The 24,816-nt window shown below is 40.3% G+C and overlaps 1 protein-coding gene across 3 annotated transcripts in view; it reads right to left on the bottom strand.

The window, feature by feature from the left end:
* Window positions 1–24,816, bottom strand: part of PDE7B (phosphodiesterase 7B) — a 326,358-nt gene that overhangs the window by 117,857 nt on the left and 183,685 nt on the right. Inside the window, exon 1 of one of the 3 annotated variants that reach the window (XM_043593074.1) lies at window positions 22,642–23,624. The exons of the other annotated variants lie outside the window; for them this stretch is intronic. Within the exon in view, the coding sequence (XP_043449009.1) occupies window positions 22,642–22,879 (238 nt within the window). The 5' untranslated portion in view covers window positions 22,880–23,624. Of the gene's footprint in view, window positions 1–22,641; window positions 23,625–24,816 lie in introns of those variants that run through there. 3 annotated transcript variants of the gene reach the window in all.

Here is a 24,816-nt window from a genome sequence, read left to right as displayed (position 1 = left end):
TTATTTATGCTTTTACTTTCTATGGTTTCAGTTACTCGTGGTTGGGAAGCAGGTGACCCTCCTTCTGATGCAGTGTAGAAAGTCAATGGTATCCTAACACTACGTCTCAGTGTCTACGTCATTCTCCTCATGTCATCTCATCACGTAGTCATTTAATCATCTCAGATCATCACAAGAGGAAGGGTGAGTACAGTAGGATATTTAGAGAGAGAGAGACCACATTTATATAATTTTTATTATAGTATGTTGTCATAATTGTTCCATTTCATTATTGTTGTTCATCTCTTACCGTGCCTAATTTATAAATTAAATTTTATCATAGGTATGTGTTTACAGGCAAAAGCATAATGTAGATAGGGTTCAGTACCATCTGTGGTTTCAGGCATCCACCGGGGCTCTTGGGATATATCCCCCACGGATAAGGGGAGACAACTGTAATAGGCCTTATCTCACGAGGATGGTGTAAGGATCACCCAGAAAACATTGGAACACTGTTTAGTTCCTGACCACTTTACACCCTCAGCACTAAGGGGTTAGGTCTCTGTTCCTCAGTGTCCTCACAGAGCTGTGCCCTACTCTCTGTCAAATACCACACAGTATTCTTTTTTTATGTTTATTTATTTTTGAGAGAGAGAGAGAGAGATGGGGGGAGGGACAGAGAGAGAGAGAGGGAGACAGAGGATCCCAAGTGCGTTCTGTGCTGACAACAGAGAGCCCAGTGTGGGGCTCAAACCCATGAACCGTGAGATCCTTCCTGACCTGATCCAAAGTCAGATGCTTAACTGACTGAGCCACCCAGGTGCCCCAATATTCTTTGTTTCCATTTTTGTCTTTTCACTAGACCATGAGCATCTTGAGGGCCAGTACAGTAATGCCAATATCCCATGCTTGAAGTCTAACAACATATCAAGAACAGTGCTCACTCATTACAAATGAGGAGGCTGAGACCTGACAGGTTAGTTAGTCAAGCACCACATACCTAGTAAGCAACAGACCAGGATTAGAAACTGGTATGTTGAGTTGCTTTCTCCGTAACTGTCCTGTAGTATCTTAATCGTAGTCATCTTTGTACCCCCTGGGTCAGGCGCAATGCCCAGCCTGAATTAGATGCTCATTTAAAGCCTGGGAGATGTGTTTGGTGGATTTGACCCCATGCGTGGTTAAATTTGAACACATCTCATGACTTCTGACGGATAGTGCTAAGTCACTGAAAGCATTGAGAGGAACTATGGCCCCAGTTTCACAACCCTTTGACTTTCAGATTTGGCAGGTAATGCCATCCCTCTTTTCTTACATGGGGGAGGGGAGAGGAGGATGAGTCATGAAGGGTAGGTTAATTGTTCAAGAATTCCTGATCCCAGACTAGTTCTCAGGTCTTTCTACCGAGGACAACTATCCTTGAATTAGGGCAGAATTTTTAAAAATCTCTTATTAGACTCTCACGTAAACAATGCTATTCACACTAATACTGATTCATTCAAAAAGAAAGCTGTTTGTTATGCTACCGGCTAATAAGTGAACTTATTTAAGAGTAAAATAAAACAGAGGGTGGCAGTCAACTTCATAGCATTTGTCTCATTCCATTACATTTATGCATTCAAGAGATCATTATTGTGCATCTATTCTATGGCAGCCACCAGGCACAGCACAATGTTCTAGGAAATAGTATAAAAATCCTCCTGCCAGGGTTTTCCCTGAAAGAACAACCAAAATAATTCAAAGGAGTGGTTTTTATCAAGGGGTATGTACCAAGTGAAAAGAACCCTGGACTTGTAATCAGAAGCAGAGGACTACAACCTCAGCTCTGTTTCACAGTAATAAAATTTGGAGTTTACTGAACATGTACTCAGTGGCAGGTATTGTGCAAAGCCTTCTCGTTTATTTTGAAAATCTCGTTAATTTTGAAAATAGTTTGAGATTTCATTAACACATAAAAATTGTATATATTTAAGATGTACAACTGATTGTTTTTTTTGTTTGTTTTTTTACTTTGAGAGAGAGAGAGAGCAGGGGAGGGGCAGAGAGAGAGGGAGACAGAGAATCCCAAGCAGTCTTCATGCTGTCAGTGCAAAGCCCAACGTGGTGCTTGAACTCGAAATCTGAGATCATGACCTGAGCTGAAATCAAGAGTCAGATACTTAACCAACTGAGCTACCCATGCGTCTTCCCAATTGATGTCTTGATATACAAATACATACAATGTGAAATGATTATCACAGTCAAGATAAATAACATGTCCATTACCTCTGTGCAGTTACCATGGTATGTGTGTCTGTGTTAAGAGTAAAGATCTATTCTCTTAGCAAATTATAAGTATACGATACAACTGTTGTCACCACGCTGTGAGTTAGATCTGCACTATTGGTCCTGCATAATTGACACTTTGTACCCCTTGACCAACATCACCCCATTTTCCTCTTTCCTCAGCCTATGAATCTGACTGTTTTAGATTCCACATATAAGTGAGATCATGCAATATTTCCTTTTCGTGTCTTCCTTATTTCACTTGGCAAAATGTCCTCCAGGTTGCTTCACAGTGCAAATGTCAGGCTGGCTTTTTCTTTTTTTTTCTTTCTTTCTTTCTTTCTTTCTTTCTTTCTTTCTTTCTTTCTTTCTTTCTGTAAAGACTGAATAATTTCTATTTTATATACATGTAAATTCCATCACACACATATAATTTCCATTATATATATTTTTCATGTTATCTATTTATCCATTATCTATCTATATGACCATTCATCTGTCAAATGACATTTTATTTTTTTTCCATATACAAAGCCTTCTTATCTTTTTTTTTTTTTAAGCTGTGTGATCTGGGACAAATCTCTTACACAACTTGAGCCTCAGTTTCCCATTTGTGAAGTGGGGTAGTAATTCTGTATCTGTCTGTCACTGGGTTGTTCTGAGGATTAAAGGAAATAATATGAATGTGAAAGTTCCTTGTATACTTACGTTTTTATAATAAACTTGTTTTTATTACCACAACTTAGATGTTCTTATAGTTTATACTTTTTTTCCTGGTTTCTTACGTTTCTTATTCTGCTAATAAAACGATTTTAGGTTCTTGTTCACATGTTTCTTCTATGAAGCCAATATCTATACTAACTTGGCTATTTACTTATAAATCTGAAGTCTAATATATTAAATTTTATTAATGTGGGCATTAAAGAAGAGAGGGCAGAGGAGACAGAGAGAAAAATGATATAAATCAAATGGAAGCAAAAGAATCAGTCCTTTCCTCCATCAAAGTCAGGGACAAGGTGAAGGTCTGGGATGATGACCCAGATTTAGAAATAAGCCTTATTCAGGAAAAAAGTTCTGCAAATGGAGATTAGCTAAAAAAGAAGGAAGGGTATGTTAGATATTTATTTTTATCAGCAAGATTTAAAATAATTATCCATTTTGATTCAGATGTATTCTAACTTTTCAGACTAGTATTTGACATCAGAATACAAGGATTTGAATTGTTAGCTAATTTTCCTGCTTGATTCTTTGATTGTAAATTTTGAAGAGAAGGGGGATGTAATTCGTATTTCTTCACATCACTCTCTAAGCTTGACAGAGGTCTGATTTCTGGCGGATGGAATGATCAATTTATGGCAAATATTTTCTGTAGAGCGGTGTTCAATGTTCCAAGCATCAGCATCACTATTTTCTTAATAAAAATGTAGGGTTATTAGCCTTCTATACATGGAAGCAGTTCATTTATTTCAAGTGTGAGGAGGTGAGAGCTAAAATCCTGAACGTGAAAGTCTTGAAAACTGAATGGCATGACTTTGGGAAAATTAATCAAATGGACTTTAGGATAGTATTCAAACAGCCACTATGTTCTTGGAGTTTGCATAATTAAAACTTAGAAATTTATGCCTAGCGTCTAGGCTTTTCCTGCTCAAATGCAGCAAAGCCATCACCCACTCTTGCCAAAGTTGTCATTCTGAGCTGAAATCAAACATGGGCTCTGTTTCAAGTGACTGTGCCCTCCCGGCATGGTTCCATCACGGCTCAGATCTCCACGGCTTGCACTTTGACTGGCTCTGGTGCAGTGAGAGGAAAGTTTACATCTGCATAGCAAGTAGGAAGGTGTCTTTTGATTCCATGTCCAGGGACTGATTAATTCTGTATAATTGCATTGAGGAACTACTGACAGATCGGCCCCAAGGATGGAGTCTGCATGCATTCTTCTGCCTTCTCTCTGCCTCAGAAACAGGTCACTTTTAACTCGTACACTGTGAAGTTGCTATTAGGTCACCCTTGGTCCAAAGCACAGGTCAACCTGACATGTCACCACTGCTTATGTTGAACAACTGCTCAGAGTGGCTCGTTCATAATTCATGCATCTGAAAAGTGGATTGTCTGTATTTAGTTTGCTGATTTTCAGTCCTGTTTCTGATATTTTCATGGCAGAACCTAAAAGCTTTACGTTCCATTAGACTATTCCTTATATAAATCACTTTTTCTCTTGCAAATCAGTGTCCTCAAAGGAATGCCTTTTGGTCTAGTAACACTTAAAGTAAATGGACATGATATAGTATATTTTCCCCTGAATTCCATAAAATGCCACCTATGAAAATGTCACCTACTCCCCACCCACATGGCTTCCCTTTCATCTGTCTCAAATCCACATGTTGTTTAGCATAAGAGGTTACCAACCAACACTTGAGTTGATAAGGTGAGGTACATAAGCTTCCTGAATCTACCATTGCTCATAACACTGGAATATCATATACTAAGACTGTACATTCCAAAGTGGGATAATTTTGACTAAACCTATTCCTTTGAAAGCAATTAATCAGACAGTATTTTTCTTAATTCCCCTTGGCTGTTATTTCTACCTTGCTGCTGAGTTCCCAGGAAATAGACCTTTGAGGTGAGATGATTTTTGTTCAATGAACAGGCTGGTGGTGCTGAATAATTTCAGGTTTCTTTGGACATTTTGGGATGACCAGATGTTATATGTTTTCAGGTTGTCCTTTGTCTCTAATTGAAGGTCATCCAAACTTTGAAATCTCATGAGGAAATCTAATGGTTTTCTTAAACATAACTAGAAGACATCAGCTCCTGCCAGTTTCATTAGGAAATAAGCTATTATGTTGATCTCCTTACAAAACCTCTGGTTTCTGAGAAGTTTCTCTCCCTGTGGTGCTTTGGAAAGGTCTGCCGCTTGTCAAGAGTGATCAATCTTGATTCCTGAAAAGCTGTGGCTGGAATTCTAATGCCAACATGCCATGAACTGGTTTTCTGCATTAAAAAGTCTAAGCGGATGTCATCTCGACAAAAATGGTAATATAGAGACTTTGTGATTAAATAGATTTTTGATGTTAAGTGGCGATTCATACCATAAACAATTGACAACTCAAAAATGAGAATACAAGCCTCTCGAATTTTAACTTGTTTTAACAAAGGATTTAGTTGAAAACCAAGTACTGGCAAATTCAACATCCTTTTAGAAATTACTTTTGCATGTACTTGGACTCAACCAAATTTTCAACTCTGTATCTCCACTCCGAACCAATTAGAATATTTTGGTAATTGTATGATTAGAAGTATTAGGCTTTCACTGTACATACTGATGTAAAAATGAGTAAAAGTTGGATTAAAAATTGGAAGTAAAGAGGGGTGCCTGAGTGGCTCACTTGGTTAGGCATTTGACTCTTGATTTTTGCTCAGCTCATAATCTCATGGTTTGTGAGATTGAGCCTTGCATCAGGCTCTGTGATGACAGTGCACAGCCTGCTTGAGATTCTCTCTCCCTCTCTCTCTGCCCCTCCCCTGCTCTCTCTCTCTCTCTCTCTGTCAAGATAAATAAACTTAAAGAAATTAAAGACTAGTTTCAAGACTGTATTACTAGAATTGCAAATATAAGGATAAGCTAAAAAGGCAATTTAATATTCCTTGGTATTATAAGAAATAAGAAAACTGTGGGATAATAATCATTAGCACTAGCAGTATGGTAGGTTTTTTACATGGATCATCTGGCTTACTCCCCAAAGCAGCACCATAATGCAGTTTCCATCATTGTTTCCATATTATAGCAAAAAAAATTGAGGTCCAAAGAGTTTAGTAAAGATGCATGGATTCTAGAGCCCATCACTTAACCATGGTAATTCTGAATTAAAGAGAAGCATTCCCAGTGATAGGCCTAAAGGGGGAAGGGTGTAGGAAAGTAGGAGGTTATTAATTTTTCACAAGATTTAAAAAAAGAACATGAATCAGAACCACCAAATTTATAAACAATGGATGCAATATTTCCAAAAGAGTGGAGAATTGAAGGCTTCCCGAGAAGTGCAGTTCTTTATATCGTTTAACTTTTCAGCTTTGCAGAGCAACAGCAAATAACAGTGACCCTGGAAAGAATTCAGTAACCTCTAAGATGGCCCTAGAAGCCTTTAAAGCACGTTAAAGCACTGATTCAAAGTAATTTTACAGTAGCAAGTATACAAAATGCCTGTGTTTGCATACATCTTGGTTGACCCTTAATTCACGCTTGGTTTCCAATTAAAGGGCAAGAGTTCAACTTGGTTAGTGTGACCAAGACTGATGATATAAATGTATAGCAACTATTGAGAGTTAAGGACTCACCTTGGCCTTGGTGACTTGTCAGGAAGAGCAGCTCAGCTCTAAGAAGCTAGAAGACACAGTATGTAACAAGTCTTTCTAGGGTGTCCAGACATTTCTTCCTTCTACTCTCTGGGCCACGTTTGGGGTTATCTGGGGCAGGCCTTCTTTTTTCCTTTCTAAATTCCACTGTTCTTTGTAGAAATCAGGTGTTACTCTGCCCAATTGTGCTTCCTTTCATTTTTCAGTTTTCTACTCTTGTCTTTACAAGATCATGGTCCAGTGTATTAGACAAAGAGAGGGCCTGTTTTCTCTCTGACATGAATCTGTTTCTTTTAGCCCACCATCCCCCCAACACACACACACACACACACACACACACACACACACTCCTTGGTAAGGTTATTTGGGAGCGGTCTCAGAAAAGATGACTGGCTGCAGCTCTCCATATACTTAACACCCAGCTGCTCATCACTTTTGTACTAAATAGGAAGAAATCCACTTGTTTTCATACTTACTGGGCTTTCTTGAATATAATATTTATCTTTTAATCTAAACACATACATTCTTTCCAATTTTCTGAGTCCTTGGGAAATATTATGAGGGTTTTCACTGAGCAAGATGTTAGGCAGAATGTGGGTAATGGGTTCAAATACAATGAAAATATGTTCAGATAGCATTTATTCTGAACATTAAATATAACATTTTTTGAGTACCTACATGTGTTCACGCACTGAGGAAACACTGACAAAGTAAAGGGCTTAGCTGTGTTACTCAAGACAGAGTATCAGATAAAACACACACACACACACACACACACACACACACACACACACGGAAGACTCAAGACTCACCTCTGACCTAATTGGGACACTTTACCCATGTGTATTTAGTTAGAGCCAAATGTCTGGCACAACCAGGGAAAATATAAAAAATATTTCTACCATCTAAGAAGAAACATTTGTTACTTAATTTTTCTCTTACAATTTTAAAGATTATAAGGGCAGGTATGCCCATGATGAAATTAGCAGATCTGTGTGAGCTCCATGTTCCAGGGACCTGTGACCTAACTTTCTACATTCACAAGCGCTGAGCTCTGCTGAGGCTTGCACTTCCCTGACAAAGACAGACTATTCCATTCTCACTCCTCGTGACTGTGTACATGTTCCTGACTCCTCATTATGTCAGACCACCCCGAAGCCACAAGCTGGGGCCACCTCTCCTTTGACTCCCAACTGAATGGTCTCTATGGAATCATCTTTCACTGAGTGTGTAAAACTATCCATAGGTGGCACACCTCTTCATATCTGCTTATCATACCATATCATCTATATTATACTACCATATCATACCAGTATCATCCTCCATTATATATATCATATCATATCATATCATCATATCATATCATATCATATCATATCATATCATATCTCATCATTATCATGATCATGATAAGAGAGTCCTATTTATGTACCCAATGCCAGGAAAAATTTTTTTCTTCCCAGGGAATTTTCCTAGAGATAATGAATGCTATAATTATTCTGTCACCCCTTTGCCCTGTCTGCTAGGAAGCTGAGATCTCAGTTTTGCTCAATTACTTTGTGTAATTGTTCTCCTTTCCTCCTCCTTTACTATGTAGTTTTTGTCTTTCATCTTGACAGAATAGTTTTATGTCTTTGTGTTCTTATGTTTTATTGTGACTTTCTTATAAGTTTAAAAATCTTTTTGGAAATAGGTAGATGTCTAAATAAGTTCTTGTCCTCAAAGTTTTTTTTTTAATTTTAAATTTCCATGTTATGTAATTTAATTTAATCTCTTATGTCATTCTCTGAACAGCTTATACCTGTGCCTCTGCTTATTATCTAATGGTTAAATTCTCTGGTTCTATTTCTGAAGTTATGAAAACTTAGAGGGGAGTATATGCCCCATGCAATTTATATCTAACCAACCCGTAAGTATTTTGTTATGGGGGCAGTGGAGGTAGTGGTGGCCAAGGAAAGGTGATAATAACGATGGCTGATGTTACTGAATCCTTTAGCATATTTTGGAGATGGTAATGTGTCCTTTAGCATATTATCAAAGACAAAGTACAGCTATCACTTAGTTGTCAAGATTGGAAAAGTTAAACTTTAGGAAGCAAACTCCTTTTGAAACAAGCCAGAGTCCGTTTTTTTCATGCCTTATCAACAGTCAGCTTCATCCAGAGTGTATGATGCACGAAGCCAGCTGAATTAGCTATAAGACCAATTTAGAAGTTCTGTGTAATGCCTTTGAATACCTTAATGTTGACACTAAACTCATAATTCACAATTTCAGGATATGCTTCTTGTGGGGAAGAGAAGAGGGCAGGGGCAAAACAACAATGTGCAAGTTCAAAGGGGTTGAAGATGCACTTCGGGTATTTGGATTGGCACTCCAGAGCTCGCGGATGCTTGTGATTGCTTATCTGACTTATCTAAACTGCTGACGTCAAAAGAATTAGGCTAGAAATCTTATGATTACAGCTTTTCTTGTGATCTTTTCTGGTATTTCCTGTTTCCTGTCAGGCCAAATATACTTCGAGAGAGGGTTATTTTATGGCATTTCACCGTTTCTGCCTCAGCTAGACCCAGAGGTAGAGGAGGCATGAAGTAAAAATAATTAAGAACAGCAGCAGAAAGCTCTGTCTGCCCCCAACACTCCCACCCCACAGCCACTGACGTTTCTAACATCAAAAAATGTTTCTGTAATGGTTCAGAGTAGGGTCTTATTTTTAATGGAATAAGGTCTATTGTTCATTAAAAAGAAGAAGCCACTTCCATTGTATTTCTGTTACCTTATTTGGGTGGTAATAAGCAGGCGGGCTGTGAATGGCATAATACAGGCAGCTAAGAAGGCTTTTGAGAGGACAGGAGATAGCTTCAGAGCAAAAAGGAGGAAAACTGGCCACCAAGGCCTATACGCTTCTTTTGGGAATACAAACACCTTACAGAATCAGGAAAAATAAGAGGGGCTGCGGATGAGCTTTATAAAATCTTGCCTAAATGTTGCTAAATCTTCCATGGGCTTTCTGAGCTAAACACTATGTTTGCAAAGAAAGCTTGAGAGGGGTTAATCCTCAATGGTTCATGGGCAAATGTACCACAGACCCACGCTTTCAGTGGCCACATGCACTGGCCCTGTCTGGCCCACCTTCCTGCAACTCTATCTCCAGGCAACCATGCAGAAAGAAACATAACTATTATATAGGATCACAGTAACATTTCACTTATAATGGCTATAGCAACCAGCAGCTACCATGTCTATTTATTTCACATATAACTTCCTTTAACCTCACAATCCTGTTTAAATGCTTACATCTGGTATTCTTTTCTGGTGGGCAACTACCCTTTTAGTACAATGCAGCACGCTAGATGGGAAATTCACAACCAGAGCTTGGGACTTGTCCAGAACAATTTATAATTCAAGTCTGGGAACAAGAAAAACATGTGTGTTCACATACACGCATGCATTTATGGGTGCACCTGTACTCCTTGCTTGTGTAAGTGGATACCACACATATAACGCAATCGTAGAGATGTTAGTACTTTGGAGTGAAAAGGACAGAAAATGAGATTTAGAGAGGTTATCATGGAGAGAGGCATTTTTGGAGTTTGACCATGGCAGGCAGCATGGCTGAATCAATAGCATGGCTGGGCATTGAGGGACCTAGAATTGGCTCCAAGTATGGTGTGTAGCCTCTCTGGGGCTCTCAGTTTTCTCATCAAAAAACAAAACAAAACAAAACAAAACAAAACAAAACAAAACAACTGCAGTGGTTTCACTAGATGAACTTAGAGGCACTTTCCTTTATAAAATTCAAAGACTTCTCCATTTTTCCTCTTATAATTTTTCAATGGTTCTACAAAAGTGAAAGTTTCTTGTTCATATGCAACCCAGTCCCATTAATTCTCTTTGTTTCCCACTAGTTTTTCCTTTAAACATCATACTAAGTTAACTCGATTAACCTCCATTTCTCAATCGTTTCTTGTGCTTTTCTGCCTTTGTACTTACATTCACGTTAATTCCTTCACCAAGAAGGTCATTTTGTCATATCTGTTGAGATATTAATGATCTTAGAGACATAGCTGTAAGCTATGTCCACACTAAGCCTTCCTGGGTCCCTCTAGAGAAGGGTGAGTTAACACAGAGTCCTCTGGGGTATCTATCACACTAGGTTTGTGTTTGAGTATGTGGTTTTATCTAACTCACTACATTATAAACTATATAAAAATTACACTTTTCTTAGACATTTTCTCATCCATCCTGTGGCACCTAGCCTTGAACTAATTGCTTAAAAAACATGGCAACCTAAAGACAGAAGAAATACGACTTGGCGAAGTAGAAGGGACAGGCTGTCGTGAAACTGTGAAGATCAGTTGTGTCAGGTCTTGAATTTGTGGAAGTGAGGATCATAGCTGGAATGGGAGGTCTGGATGGAAGAACACGTGGAATACACCTCCTTCAGGACAGGTTGGTCCCAAGTGGCAAAGCGCTTTAACTGGATGGTTTATATATTATTTCTTGTAGTTCTGTGTAAAATACTATAGCACTTGGGAAAGTTGGTCTGTAAGTTAAAGGGAAAGTATTCAACATCTCAAAATTCTTGATATTTACTAAATATGGCCAATGAACACCAAGTTGATCATTGGGAATACATTAGTATCTTTACCTCAAGTCTAACTCTCCACCAGCCACTGTTGGTAGGGCAGTCCTTCTAAAATGTAAACTTTATCATGTCACTTCCCACTAAAATTATTTGAAGCCTTCTCGTACCTGGAGGATGTACTCCTTAGAAAGGTAGATGAGGTCTTTGGTAATATGGCCCCAGACTACCTCCTTATGAATAAGCAGTCTTTGTCCTTCCTCAGTGTTTCCACAGAGTATTATTCCTACTGTATCTTGAGACATATGCCTTTCTACCTTGATATCAGTGAGTTGTTTATACGTCTGTCTCATCTAATAGGTCATAACTTCTTTTTCTTCTGCTTTCGTCCCAGGCACATAACATAATGCTATGCACTGAGTAGATACTCAAACCATAATTATTCAATCAAATTGCTTCACAAGAAAAACATAGAAATTTGATTTATTTCCCTTTCTGAATATCTTGAATAAATAACCAGTAAATAGAGGTCTCAATTTCTTCTGAGTTAGGAACAAGTCCTTATTCAATTGTGACTTATTGCATGGTAGAAGATGCTAAATATTTGGATATGACATTAAAACACCATTTTCTATTCTGTGACCTCCTAGAGTGTTTCTCATTATTTTTGGAGGGTGGAGGCATTCAAAAAATTTTTTTTCAAGACAAAAAGTTTTTAGTTCAATTTTATCTATTCACATTCTACAGTGCGTTTATCACCAAATCAAACAATAGGGCATTTAGGACTAAAGGGGGTAGAAATTGCTTTAGAGTTGATGAATCTGATGAGTTCACAGTTCTTGATTTTATATACCTATTTATCTGACAAGGAAATCTTTTCTTTTGTTCTACTGTAGAATGATACATTGAACCAAGACAAGCAATGTGGAACTCAACTAATATTCAAAGGAGAAACTAAGGGCAAAAAGATAGGTGTACATAAACCTTGAATGACTTATAGACAGAAGAACAGGGAGGGAGGTAGATGGTTCTTCATATCAGCTACCATGGAAAAGGTAATAATGACTCCTGTTACAGAGCTAGAAGAAAACAGTGCTGTTTTTTTCCCTGTTACAGCGCTGCCAGCCTTATTCCTCGTCACCCTCACTTCTCCTGGCATCTCCCATCCCTCCCATCCTTCTCTCTAGGAGCCAGAGTGCAGAGAAAGGAGAATACCTCTTAGAAATTTCCAATGAGCACATTTAAGCAATGAAAATGTATCAGACCTGACCAGAATACAATGCACTGTATGTTTATGATTGCAATTCAAATTTGTATTAGATATAAAACCTCAGCTTTTGATGTGGAAACCAACCAGAAAGGTGTCACTTGTTCCCATCCTGTTTCATGTATTACAGTCATTTAGTTGAACTTTTCAGCGTCGAAGTCCTGAGATTGGTTGCTGAAATGCATGTGTATATTTTAACCGAAAGAGAAAGAGGTAATAGGGTAGAATAACTGGGTCCAGCATGTGCATAGGAATGTAACTAAAATAAATACTATTGAATATGCAATACTCAAGTACGGGCCCAGCACATGGTAGCTCAATCAGTGTGTAATGGAGATAGTGGGTTTTTTTGTTTTTGTTTTTTTAATGTTTTTTATTTATTTTTGAGAACGAGTCACACAGTACTAGTGGTGGAGGGGCAGAGAGAGGGGGAGATGCAAAATCTGAAGCATGGTCCAGGCTCTGAGCTGTCAGCACAGAGTCTGACATGGGGCTCGAACTCACAAACCGCTAGATCATGACCTGAGCTGAAGTCGGATGCTTAACCAGCTGAGCCACCCAGGTGCCCCTGGAGGTAGTGTTTTTTGAAGAGGGAGTCAAGATTCATCATTGACCCTCAGAGTGAGAAGGGTCTTTGTTTGCTTTCCTTTGTTGTTGTTGTTTGGTTTGTTGGTTTTTGTGTGAGCTTGCAGCAGAACAATACACTTGAAAACTGGTCTTTGTGGAAAGATAAAGGGACTCTCTACATTCTCTCATTAGATCCCATTGTCATTGAGAGTTAGGCGGGCAGATATGGTTTCTTGCCACTTCCACACTAGAGGCTCTCTCTGGGGAAGGAGAATACGGCACAAAGTAAGGCCATCTACTCCTGACACCCTGGAGAATTATGGGGAAGAGAGTCAAAGACAGAACCCAGTGGTCAGTTGAACATGCATTTTGCATTTTGTGCAGTAGGCACATTCAGATAGGTGTGCGTGGGCCCAAGGCACACAATCACCCAGAACCACCTTGCAGAAAAGCAAGGGGCAGGGGAAGTATTTATCCAAAAGAAGTAATTTAGTCTGGAAAAGATTGACCTCCACCATGATAATGAGCAAATACAAATTTTTTTATCCCATTCAGGTGGGCTAAAGAGGAAGATTTGATTAGTTGAAGAGAAACAGGCTGTATTTTATTGCACAGTTCAGTGTGGACATTTGAGATCTCTGCTACAGTTGTCTTCAACAGTGACTGTTTTCATTTCTATATGTTTTTGTTTACACTTCTACTTGGATCCAGTTTCTTTGTAGTGATCTCACTTCACTTCCTTCTTCTTGGTACTCCACGGTTGTCTCCTTACTTGTCTCTTTCTAACTTTTTTTTTTTTCAACAAAAGCTATCAACTTTTTTCAATGAATTTTTGACACAGATCCTCTAAACAAATATCTCTTTCAGTTTCCAGAAGTTGTCATCAAGGTTATCTATATTTGTGTGAGATATTTGGGTGCCATCCAAAAGAGATGCAGAAATAAGTAAGAAAGAGTCTTGTGCTTTGGCTTTAGTTCTAGAAGAAAGGAAAATCTGAGGATGTTCTAATTATTGCACTAAATGTGTCTCAATGCCCTTGGTTGTTTAATTTTCCTTATGAATGCTTTAACTAAAGATTTACATTTATTTTAGCACATTTATTACATTTCTCATTACATTACATTTACTTACATTTATTTTTGTTTGATCTCTCTATTGACCTTGATTTTATTTTACAATTTTCTGGTTTTCCACCTTTTGATTTCTACTATCAAGTACATGCAACTGCTACTCAATCTCTTTTGAAAAATTTGTCCCTTTCTCTCTAGGGATTTTATTTTTCTGTAATCAGCCTGGCCCCTTGGACTCACTTTTAAGGCCACACACAACTAAACCTTGCTTTGTCTTGTCGACTCTGCCTTCCAATTGCACACAAGGCCTACTTTTAAGTTTTATCTTGTTATTAATGATAAGGACCATGACCTAAAGGCTCTTTTTTAGTCTTCCCTCAGCACGTGTGTGAGACCTGAGGGAATAACAAAATGCTCAGGACAGGGGCGTGGTTTATAATCTATAACATATCATGCCAAGCAGATTTTTTAGGTGAGAAGAAGTATTCTGAAGAATGACTCTCTCATAATGTTGTAGTTCAAGTAATTTAAGGCAAACGGAAGGATACAAAGCTCACCTCTTGGGTGGTCTCTTAGCATTTTAGAGATTGAAGTCAATTCTAAAGAGAAATTTATGGAAAGACAGGGAAAAAATAGAAAAAGAAATAATGATGTCTACACTGTATACAGATCTAGGCTAGAGCACTGTATTAAATCACAAGTACTTTGTGTTCTGCTTCCTCTTTTTGATAGGGTGATATATACCTACCACATACTATGAGGTGTATTGATAATTGAAGAGTGAGAAAAATCAGGTAGTAGAAAAGACCACACTCTTCTTTACATTGCTTCTGTGAGTGAAAAAAAATAACTTGGAGATTTTGGTCTTTTTACAATAAAGCTTCTAATGTTTTCCTTTTAGAAATTAGTAAGATGTTGGGGCGCCTGGGTGGCGCAGTCGGTTAAGCGTCCGACTTCAGCCAGGTCACGATCTCGCGGTCCGTGAGTTCGAGCCCCGCGTCGGGCTCTGGGCTGATGGCTCAGAGCCTGGAGCCTGTTTCCAATTCTGTGTCTCCCTCTCTCTCTGCCCCTCGCCCGTTCATGCTCTGTCTCTCTCTGTCCCAAAAATAAATAAACGTTGAAAAAAAAATTTTTTTTTTAAAAATAAAAAAGAAATTAGTAAGATGCAAAAGTCAATGCTCTGCTGTTCAGTTAACCAGACTTGTTTAAAAAAAAAAAGAAAGAAGAAGGAAAGAAAGAAAGAAAGAAAGAGAAGGAAAAAAAAAACTGTTTCCAGGCAAAGAACAGAGGACGTGGGAATAACATCCTCCATTCAGCTCCAACCCCTCAAAAGCTCATTTGTAGGACTGGGTAAACACACACCTTCCGCATTCTATTTTTGAAATTATGTTGAGGAATATACAGACTGTTATCTGTAAAAAAAAGCAACTTTTCAAACTTTAGTTGATATAAAATGTTCCAAAATGCCTGAACAGAGTAATTATTTTTAAAGTATATAAAAGCATTCACAATTTATATGCATTTGCTCTAAAATTTTATAATTATCAGTGCACTGCAACTTCCCTATATGAATATAGAACTGTCTCATATTAGTTTTGTACATAGTTTATACCTTTTTAATAGTTGGGGAATCCACTGTCATGTATTCTTTTCTTTTATTTTAAAAGCTATAATGACTAATCCTGATCCTCTACCAGAATATAAACTTAAAAATGATTCCATTAAAAGGAATAACTAAATTCATATTTCTTGAGTAATCTTTGCCTAGAAAAAAATGTTCATTCATGCATTTAATGGCAAATTGTAAGCTATTTTGTTCCTTCTGATAATTTCCTTTTTTTACTTATCGAAGTGTATTGAGTGGCTAATGTGTGAAAGATGTTAGGAAGAACACAAAGAAAATAGAATGTTCTTCAGATTGTCAAAAAGCTGAGAAGCCAGGAGGGAAGGAAGAAAATGTACATTAATTATGACAAAGTGATTTGTTTGTGAAAGAAATACAGAGAAAGTTCTGTGAGACTTCAAAAGAGAAACACACACTCCTTCAGTAACCTCAGGAAGGCTTTGTGCAGGGAATGGTATATGAGTGGGGTCTTAAGGAATGGCAAAAGTTGGGGGCATGGAGGGAAGTCAACAATGAACAGAAAGCCAGGATGTAGCTGTGGCATGCTTGTCCTGCCTGGGTCGAATGCAAGTGCTTATGGGGCAATAATGACAAATAAGATGGGAAAAGTGAGCTAGTTCCAGACTATGGAGAGCTTTAAATGCAGGATAAAAGTATTTGGATTTTCTCTGCAGACAATAGAGTATCATTTAAGGATTCTGAAGAAGGGCAAGACATATTCTGATTTTTCTTTTGATGTTACTGATCTAAATCACACAGTAGAAAGAAGAGGGGTAGAGAACGGCATGTTGGTGCCTCAGTCAGTTAAGCGTCCAACTTTGGCTCAGGTCATGATCTTGCAGTTCATCAGTTTGAGTCCCGCAATGGGCTGTCTGATCTGATCACAGTCTGATCTCAAAGCAGAGCCGTTCCTCACTCACGTTTTCTCTCTCCCACTCTCTCAAAAATAAATAAAACATCAAAAAAAAAAAAAAAGGGTAGAGAGAGTACTAGAGTTAGGAGCTACTGCAAGATGATAAACAAAACATGAAGTTTGGCCAAGGGCCATGGAACTAAATAGAAAGCAGGTGATGAGCATGAGGTATTGTTGAGAAAATAGCAATAATACCAATAATTATAATAGTTAACATCTACTGAGAATGTAGTAGGGCTTAGGCTCTTTTCTAGGCTTTTTTTTTTTTTTGGTATTATCTCATTTAGTCTTCACCTTTTGTGAAGGTGCTATCATTATTCCCTTTTTATAGAAGATGCAACTGAGGCACAGAGAGGTGAAATAATTTGCCCAGGTTCACACAGTTTGAGTGAGAGAGGTAAGACTTAAAAATTTGAAAATCTCAGCACTGCACCAATACTCTGTTACTACTAATTTGTATTATGGACTTAGAACCAACTGGAACTGGGCAGTTAGAGCAGTTTTGAAAAGGGTTTCTGCAGAGGTCATGTCATTTATAAAAATAAGGAAGTCATGTGAAGGACAAGATTTAGTGAAAGTAAGACGCTGTCTTCCAGTTTTTGCTCAATTTTGCATTCTGATTTAAGAACAGATTAGGGGTGCCTGGGTGGCTCAGTCGGCCAAGCATTCAACTCTTGATTTTGGCTCAGGTCATGTTCCCAGGGTCGTAGAATGGAGCACTTAGCGTGGAGCCTACTTGAGATTCTCTTTCTCTCCCTCTACTCCTCTCTCTCCCACTCACACACTCTTTCTCTAAAATAAATTTAAAAAAAAAACAGATTCAAGTGTCAACGATTATTACCCAGTTTAGCTACAGATTGCAAACTAATGCACAAGTAGTTATTTTAGAAAAATGTTATGAATTAATGTCAAGTTATCTACTGTTAAGACTCATTGATTCTTTGATCAAAGCAATTTGTCCTGCTTTGAATGAGATCATTAATACTGATGAGTGATTGAAAATGTGTTTGAATTTTAACAAATGATTTTGAATTTCACCACTTTTATTGCCAATACTTGGAGTTGACAGAAAGGTTTAAACCAATGAATGCTTGTTTTCACATAGATGCTGTAGATAGAACTCCCGTTCACCAATTTATAATTGTTCTTCTCTTGATAAGCATTTGATTCTTCCCTGAGTCCCTGGAGCTTAGCACAGTCCCTGGCATACATCAAACATCCAATAAATGCTCCTTGACTTATAATCATAAGAATGTTTCAATCTTCAATATATTTATATTACGCTCGATACTTGAGGTACTTTAAAATAGTACTTTGAATGTCAATTTGAATTGTAGAGTTCTGGAATCAAAGAATTCTTTTGGAGATTTTTTTCCTCTGAGGTGGTTTAATTTTTAGAGCAAAGTATAAAGCAAATTTCTGATATTTTATTCTTCTGGAAAGGCTGGGAAAGTTACAATGGCATGGGGAAAATATATATATGTATATATTTTTAGGGAGTTAGGTATTTTTATATTTTTCTGATACCAAAGGCTATTGAAATGAGCACAAGCTTAATAAATAAGTAAATAATGTAAAATTTAGACCAGAGACACCAAAAGAAAGGTAAGTTCTGTGGCTATAGAATTTGTAGTTATTTGGTTGAATTCCAAAATAAAAGTATTTATTCAACTGAGAACAAGCTCTGTTAGGAGATGTCTAGCTTTAGGTTGCTGCCGAGAATCACAATTAGACTAATACTTGCACTTACTGCATTTGAGAAACTGCCTATTTATTTCCTGCCCTTCTTCTCCCTCCCCAGAACCCCCTCCTGGGCATGCTACCACCACCATGCTTTAAAGCTTACTTTTTTTTTTTTTTTTTTTGATGATAGATGGGGAATCTTCCCCTGGGCCTTCCCAGCACTTGAAGCTTGGATCTAAAACTAAAGCCCTCAAAATAGTAGAAAAATGTAAAGGCACAATTGTCTAGCTTATTTTGCATGGTAATATAATTTTTCTGGTTTGACCAAGATTTGTATTATATCATGAGTTCCTATGTTTGTACCTCTACATATAATCAATAAAACAATGTCTTAATTAACTTTAAATAACCTAGCGTGTGCCTGACTTGTGTCAGTTTTGTGGACTACAGCTGGGTGATGGAGATCCTGTTCTGGTTCTAACACAGGGTCAGTATGTGACCCCAGACAAGTTGTTTAGTCTCTAATCCACTCTTCACCTCTTTGGATTAACTAGATAATTAGACCATCCTTTGTTTCATAAAGGGAAAACAATGTGAGTATTAAGAAAATTAAACAGTTGGATATGATCCAATGAACTGAGTTGGTGCTCCAACTTTGGGCATGCTGATCACTTCCAGAGCTCTCTCCAGAGCAAACAGTGCCTCCACCAAAGCCCAGATGCACAACATGTGAAGATGACGAGCCCCACTTCTTCCTGTCATCCCCCATTCCCTCCGCCAGCCTATCGCTATGACAGTCACTGTGAGTCTCCAGCCAACGCCCATCTGAAGCTGGAAGGAAGATGTTCATACATGTAACCTCCTCTCTCGCACGTCCTTGCTCCCTTCAGGGGACACTGTTCCGGTCTGTCGTCCATCACTCACAATTTAGTGAAGCTCATCTTAAAGCCTCTCATGAATACATATTTATGCATTTATTTTCCCACAAATTCTTTTGCTGTCTGCCTTTATTATCTAAGCAAAATCTCAGAACACTTTTCCATTATACTTGTGAGAAACCAAGTCCCAGTCTTGTGTGAGATGTATGAATGAAAATAAGGATGCCCCTCCCTAAAGAAAAGAAGAGCTGGAGGCTTTAAGGTTACCTTCAACTTACTAAAAAACAGTGATATCCACCTCTAAAGTCTTGAAGACTATTGGTTCTATTTGGAACTTCTGCAATTTCATGGTTTTTAAAACATGTAAACCTATGTATCAGTTACCACAAGCAGTGAAAATATACATAGAATGTTTTAGCTTTCAGTTTTCTTGTGTGTGGCTATAGCATAGCAAATATATTGTGTGATACAAATGTAACATCTATACAGGTACAGATAGCAGAGAGGAGGAAACAAACGACTGTGGGGGAAGATGCCCGGGCATGGGGGTGGAGAGCAGGAAAGCCCTTACAAAGAAAGGGATGCTTCAAGTGGACTTTGTGGTTTGAATTAAAATTCATTTATTTATTTATTTATTTTTTTTTTTTTTTTTATTTTGCTAAAAATTTTTTTAATCTTTTTTTAAAAATTTATTGTTGAGAGAGAGAGAGAGAGAGAGAATGAGCAGGGGAGGGGCAGAGAGAGAGGGAGACACAGAATCCAAAGCAGTTCCAGGCTATGAGCTGTCAGCACAGAGCCCAATGTGGGGCTCAACCCCACGAACTGTGAGATCATGACCTGAGCTGAAATCGGATGCTTAACCAACTAAGCCACCCTGGTGCCCTGTTTTATTTATTTTTATTTTTATTTTTTAAAAATTTTATTTATTTATTTATTTATTTATTTATTTATTTATTTTGAGAGAGAGAGAGAGAGACAGAGACAGAGAGAGAGGGAGAGAGAGAATCTCAAGCAGGTTCTGTGTCAGCTTGGAGCCTGATATGGGGTTGGATCCCACAAACTGTAAGATCAACAGTCAGATGCTTAACCGACTGAGCCACGCAGGCGCCCCTGAATTAAAGCATTTTTAGTTGGCTAAGTCAAAGAAAGACATTCCAAGCACTAGGCAAAGCTCAGAGATAGGGCACCACTTGACGCATTTTTGAGGAACAGGAAGTTGTTAGCACTGTCAAAATATGAATTGTGTGAGAGTTCTGAGGCAAGGGTCAGATGAGAGAGAGAGAGCGAGGTTGAGAGAGAAAGAGAGATAGTGAGAGAGATCATTATACGTCTTGGTGGTTTTTTGACAAGTTTTCTACCATAAAACCTGTACACTAACTGAATACAGCCTAAACCCTGTCTTTCTAAAAATGGAAACACGCCAGATTTTTGGAACTATTCTTCAAGCGTTCCTGAGACCCTCACTGTCACGCTGTTCTGGGTGGAATGGCACAGAACACCTGATTCGGGGAGGAGCTTCAGCATCAGGGACAGGACGGGAGGAAATAGGAGACAATTTGGAAAGTGAAGCAACTTGTCTTTGGGGCTGCACCACATGGCTCAGGCTGCGTACGTGGATGACAAGTTCTCATGCCCATGACAGGAAGGGAGAGCCCCTCATCTCCCTGAGAATGCCAGGGCAGGGAGGGAAGAAGAAGAAGAGGCAGACCTCCTTGGAGAAGGTATCCTGCAAACAGGACAAAGGGGACAGCAGACCAGGGAACAGCCTGTCCGGGAGCCAAAGTGGCTGCTGAGAGATTCCACTGCGAGTGAGGCAGTGGTCCAGGGATAAATTAAGACTCCACTAGTCAGCTTTGCAACGTCCTGAAAAATGTTCCTTTTAAGTGAGAAAGAGTCACGTAAGTTCTATTTTCTGTCTGTAGTACTGCTTTTTTCAAGAATTAACCCCCCCACTCACCTATAGTACAAATAACAACATAAACCTATCCCCAACACGCGCTAACGGCTGTTGAATTAGGTAACTTTATCAAAAGCGCAATTTGAAATATGAATTTTAATCACTTAATTTACTGAAACAAACCAAGAGTGGTAACAGTTGAAGTGTCACAGTGAAGTTGTCTGTCCAGGTGGGTTTTTCCATCTGTCTTGTACGACTCCCATGAAATACGGATGGCTTTGGCATTACCTCATTTCTTCTGACCAAGACCCGTTTCCCTGGGCATTCATCTCCAATTTGCCACATAAACCTCAGTCTCACTGGTTTTCTTCTCATCCCTAAGTACTCATGTTTACTAGAGACCAACACTATTTTTCCCCTTCCTTTCAAGTCTTTTTTTTTTTTTTTTTGGTCCAGAACATTATTTTGTAATGATATTCTTTTTAGATCATTAGGCAACTTACAAAAGTTTCTACATAAACTGTTAAAAATCAGATTAGCTGCATTTTGACTTCTTAGTCCCTTTCCATGTAGGAAGAGAGGTAATTTTTGGTCTATCTGTCCCGTCTAGGCTCCTACCTCTCACCACCAACAGTATGTCAGGATTCCGTTGCATAGGGCTAGCCAAGACTTCAAATGCATAAACACACGCTCGTATTTGTTCTTCTAAAGTGAACCACCACTTTCCAAATAGCTACCAACACATTCCCCAAAGGAGGAGAGCACCCTGCGACCAGTTACGGTTTCTTAGTTTACGGTTTTATCAGAGCCTCTTGGGATCCTTCGCAGGGATCCTAGCTGTCCTGGTGGTTGTGGTGCCGGCTGTCAGAAAGGTTCTCCACAACTGTCCTAAACACAGCACATTCTTATAACATGACAAAGTCCCTATGAGTCATCATTTCCACATTTGTGAGGGAGTTGATTTTTCCTGGTATCAATGGGGGAATCTGTATTATTGATCGTCACCTCCAAAGGGGAAATCGAGGCAAGGAAGTTTGCCAACTTTCCCAGGACATGCAAAGCTTCCAGACCACTCAGTCTTGGGAACACGATACATGCCCTAGCTCCATAGTTAAAGATCGGGAAACGTATTTTACTTTATAAAAAGCGTTACAAAAAGCAGCCCAGGAAGAATATCGTCTGGGAGAGAATTCCGACTTGCCAATAAGGAATCGCAGGGGCAGGATCGCCAGTAAAGGACATCTAATTCCACCTCCACCTTCTTTTGGGGGGACTGAAGTTCAGGAAATTTCACTTGTTTAAGCCGCAGGGCAAGCAAGTGTGAGCGGAGCCCAGAGCCCAGGTTACTGGGTCCCCAGTCTGTTAATGCTCCTCCTACCACATCCTTCTTAATTTTAAAGATGCCTTCCTACGATGGAGCAAACATTCATTAATCACAGCCCTCGAACCCCGTGCTGCAAGTGGTCTTCCTTCCTTCTCCCCTTTTTCTGGCTCGGGCTCTGCACGGCAGGGACCCAAAGCAATCGGACTTGGCCCTGTTACCTCTCGCACCTCACAATTTACCTGCGAAGCTGTGGAGAGCATCTTCGTTCTCCAGAACGCCTCTCTGTTTGGTCGCCTGCAGCTCACTTTTGGATTTCCAGACCAGCTTTACCATCCTGATCATCTCGGGCAAGTCCCAGGGCAGCGGCCCCTGCTGGCACCCCGGCCGGCCGCCCGCGGAGGAGGGCAGCACACCTTCTGGGGCCGTCCACCTCCTGCCCAGCTCTGCCGAGTGGAAGTAGCGCTCGAGGACAGGCATTCTGCCCCGTCCCCCCGCGGAGCAGCTGGGGCCGCTGCTGCCGGGGCCGCCGCGGCCGCCGCCGCCGCCAGACGGGAGAGTCTTCCCAGGCAGGGGAAGGCGAAGCCCCGGGAAATCTCCTCCAGCTCCGGAAAGGCAAGCCTCCTCCAGCCTGGCACAGCCTCCCTGTCGCTCAGGCGCTCGCAAACACTGACGACGCGGCGACTCACTTGCCCAGGTTTCTGGCCGGTGAGAAGTGCCACCGCGCTCGCTCCTTGGAGACGAGCGCACTTTCCCCCCACCCAGCTCTCCCGGGCACTGGCGGCACCGCGCTTAATTAATCCCAGGCCGCCGCTGGGACGGCGGCTGGGGGGAAAGCCATCGAGGCTCTAGCGTTTGCCTGTCCTCTTCGGATTCATTTGTTCCCCGTTCTCCTCTGGTGCTTGTCAAAGTTTGTCAAGTGGCTTGTCTCCAGGCCAAGAAGCGGGGCTCCCCCTTGCCAGCTTCTCCGAGGGCTCCTCCAGAGGCCGGTCGGTTATCTGAAGGTGTCAGGTGAAGAGTGCGCCCCCCTCCCCCCACTCCGTGGTGCAGGAAGCCTAGAAGCTTCCCTGGCTCTAGCCCCGCAAGTCCCAAGGAGCTCTCGGAAAACGGGAAGTTGAGCACTGGCAGAACCGATTTGCAGCTGCTGCTCTCTGGAAGGACTGGCGGGGGGCCACCTTGTCTGTCCCCCGCGTCTGCACTGGGATGGGGCTAGGCAGAAGGCTCTGGGATGGATCCTCACCCCACAGTTCACACACTCCCCTCCCCCACACCCCTCCCCCTCGCTGTCACTGGGTTGTCAGCAAACCTAACTGGGTTTTGGCCTATTGGTCAAATCCCTTCGTAACCTCAGCCGCCCTTCAGCTGGAAGGGAAATAACATTGAATCACATCCCAAAGCTAACTCTGAAAGAAGTGAATTAGGGAAGCACCAAGATCCTCACGCGATCGTGCAGTGGGGTTGCGTAGTCTGGATAGGTACCCTGGGCTTGTTAAAACCCCCTCGCAAAAAAAACTGTAATCATTTTAAAGGCTATTCATGGGGGGGGGGTGCGGTGGGGGGTGGGGGTGGCGTACGTGGCACTGGAAAGAAAGGAGAGAGTGTTGAAGATCCACTTTCCAGAGACAGAGCGCTGTGGACTTGATATTTGGGTCGCTAACTGCTGTGCCCCCACCTGTGAGGGGTTCAGCCGAGGACAGTCCTGGGCCAGGCGCAAGCTGGGTCCCACGGCTCAGGTGGAGAAGCCAGCCCTGCAAGTCAGAACCACACAACAGAAGGGGGTGCCCCCTGTAGCTTATGTGAAAAGCCCCAGACATAAATGAAAGTGGGGTGGTATTGTGTTGGGCACTTTTGTCAGCAAATTGGGTTTGTAGGAACAATTTGAAGTTGAACATTCACGTGGCTAGCTCCTGTTTTCTTGGCGGCCACTGCAACAAGCCCATCTTTTTCTCCTCTTCACATCTCTGCCACTGCAAAGGGCTTTATTTTGCTTGGCATTTTGTTTTGCTGATGTACAATCTGTTGCTCCTGTTCTACATTCCTTGCGGGGCATGTTTGTCACACAGTCATTTGATGTGTCTTCAGGGGAGAGAAGAGGAGACTTCGGGACTTCGGGGAAAGGAAAAAGACCGTTGTAAGGTGTGTTTTATTTTCATTGCCCTCACGTCATTTTTTACAATGTGAAACCAGCAAAGGCTACTGTAATTTTGTTGTTGTTATTATTCCTCTAAATCTAGGGTTAATAAGTTTAGTTTCCCACACTGAGTTAAATGGCTTTTCTCTTTTTCTGGATGGAAAAATACACTGGTAAACCTACTTTCTTTCCTACTAGGTGAGGAAGCATCAACATCTTTGAGGGTATAAAATAACAATAAAAGACACTGAAGACACTGCTGCTTGTGAATTTCATTATTGAAATA

The sequence above is a fragment of the Prionailurus bengalensis genome, chromosome B2 (assembly GCF_016509475.1).
Source record: "Prionailurus bengalensis isolate Pbe53 chromosome B2, Fcat_Pben_1.1_paternal_pri, whole genome shotgun sequence".
NCBI lineage: Eukaryota > Metazoa > Chordata > Mammalia > Carnivora > Felidae > Prionailurus > Prionailurus bengalensis.
Note: the sequence above shows the minus strand (reverse complement) of the source record. Positions and strands in the feature narration are given on the sequence as shown.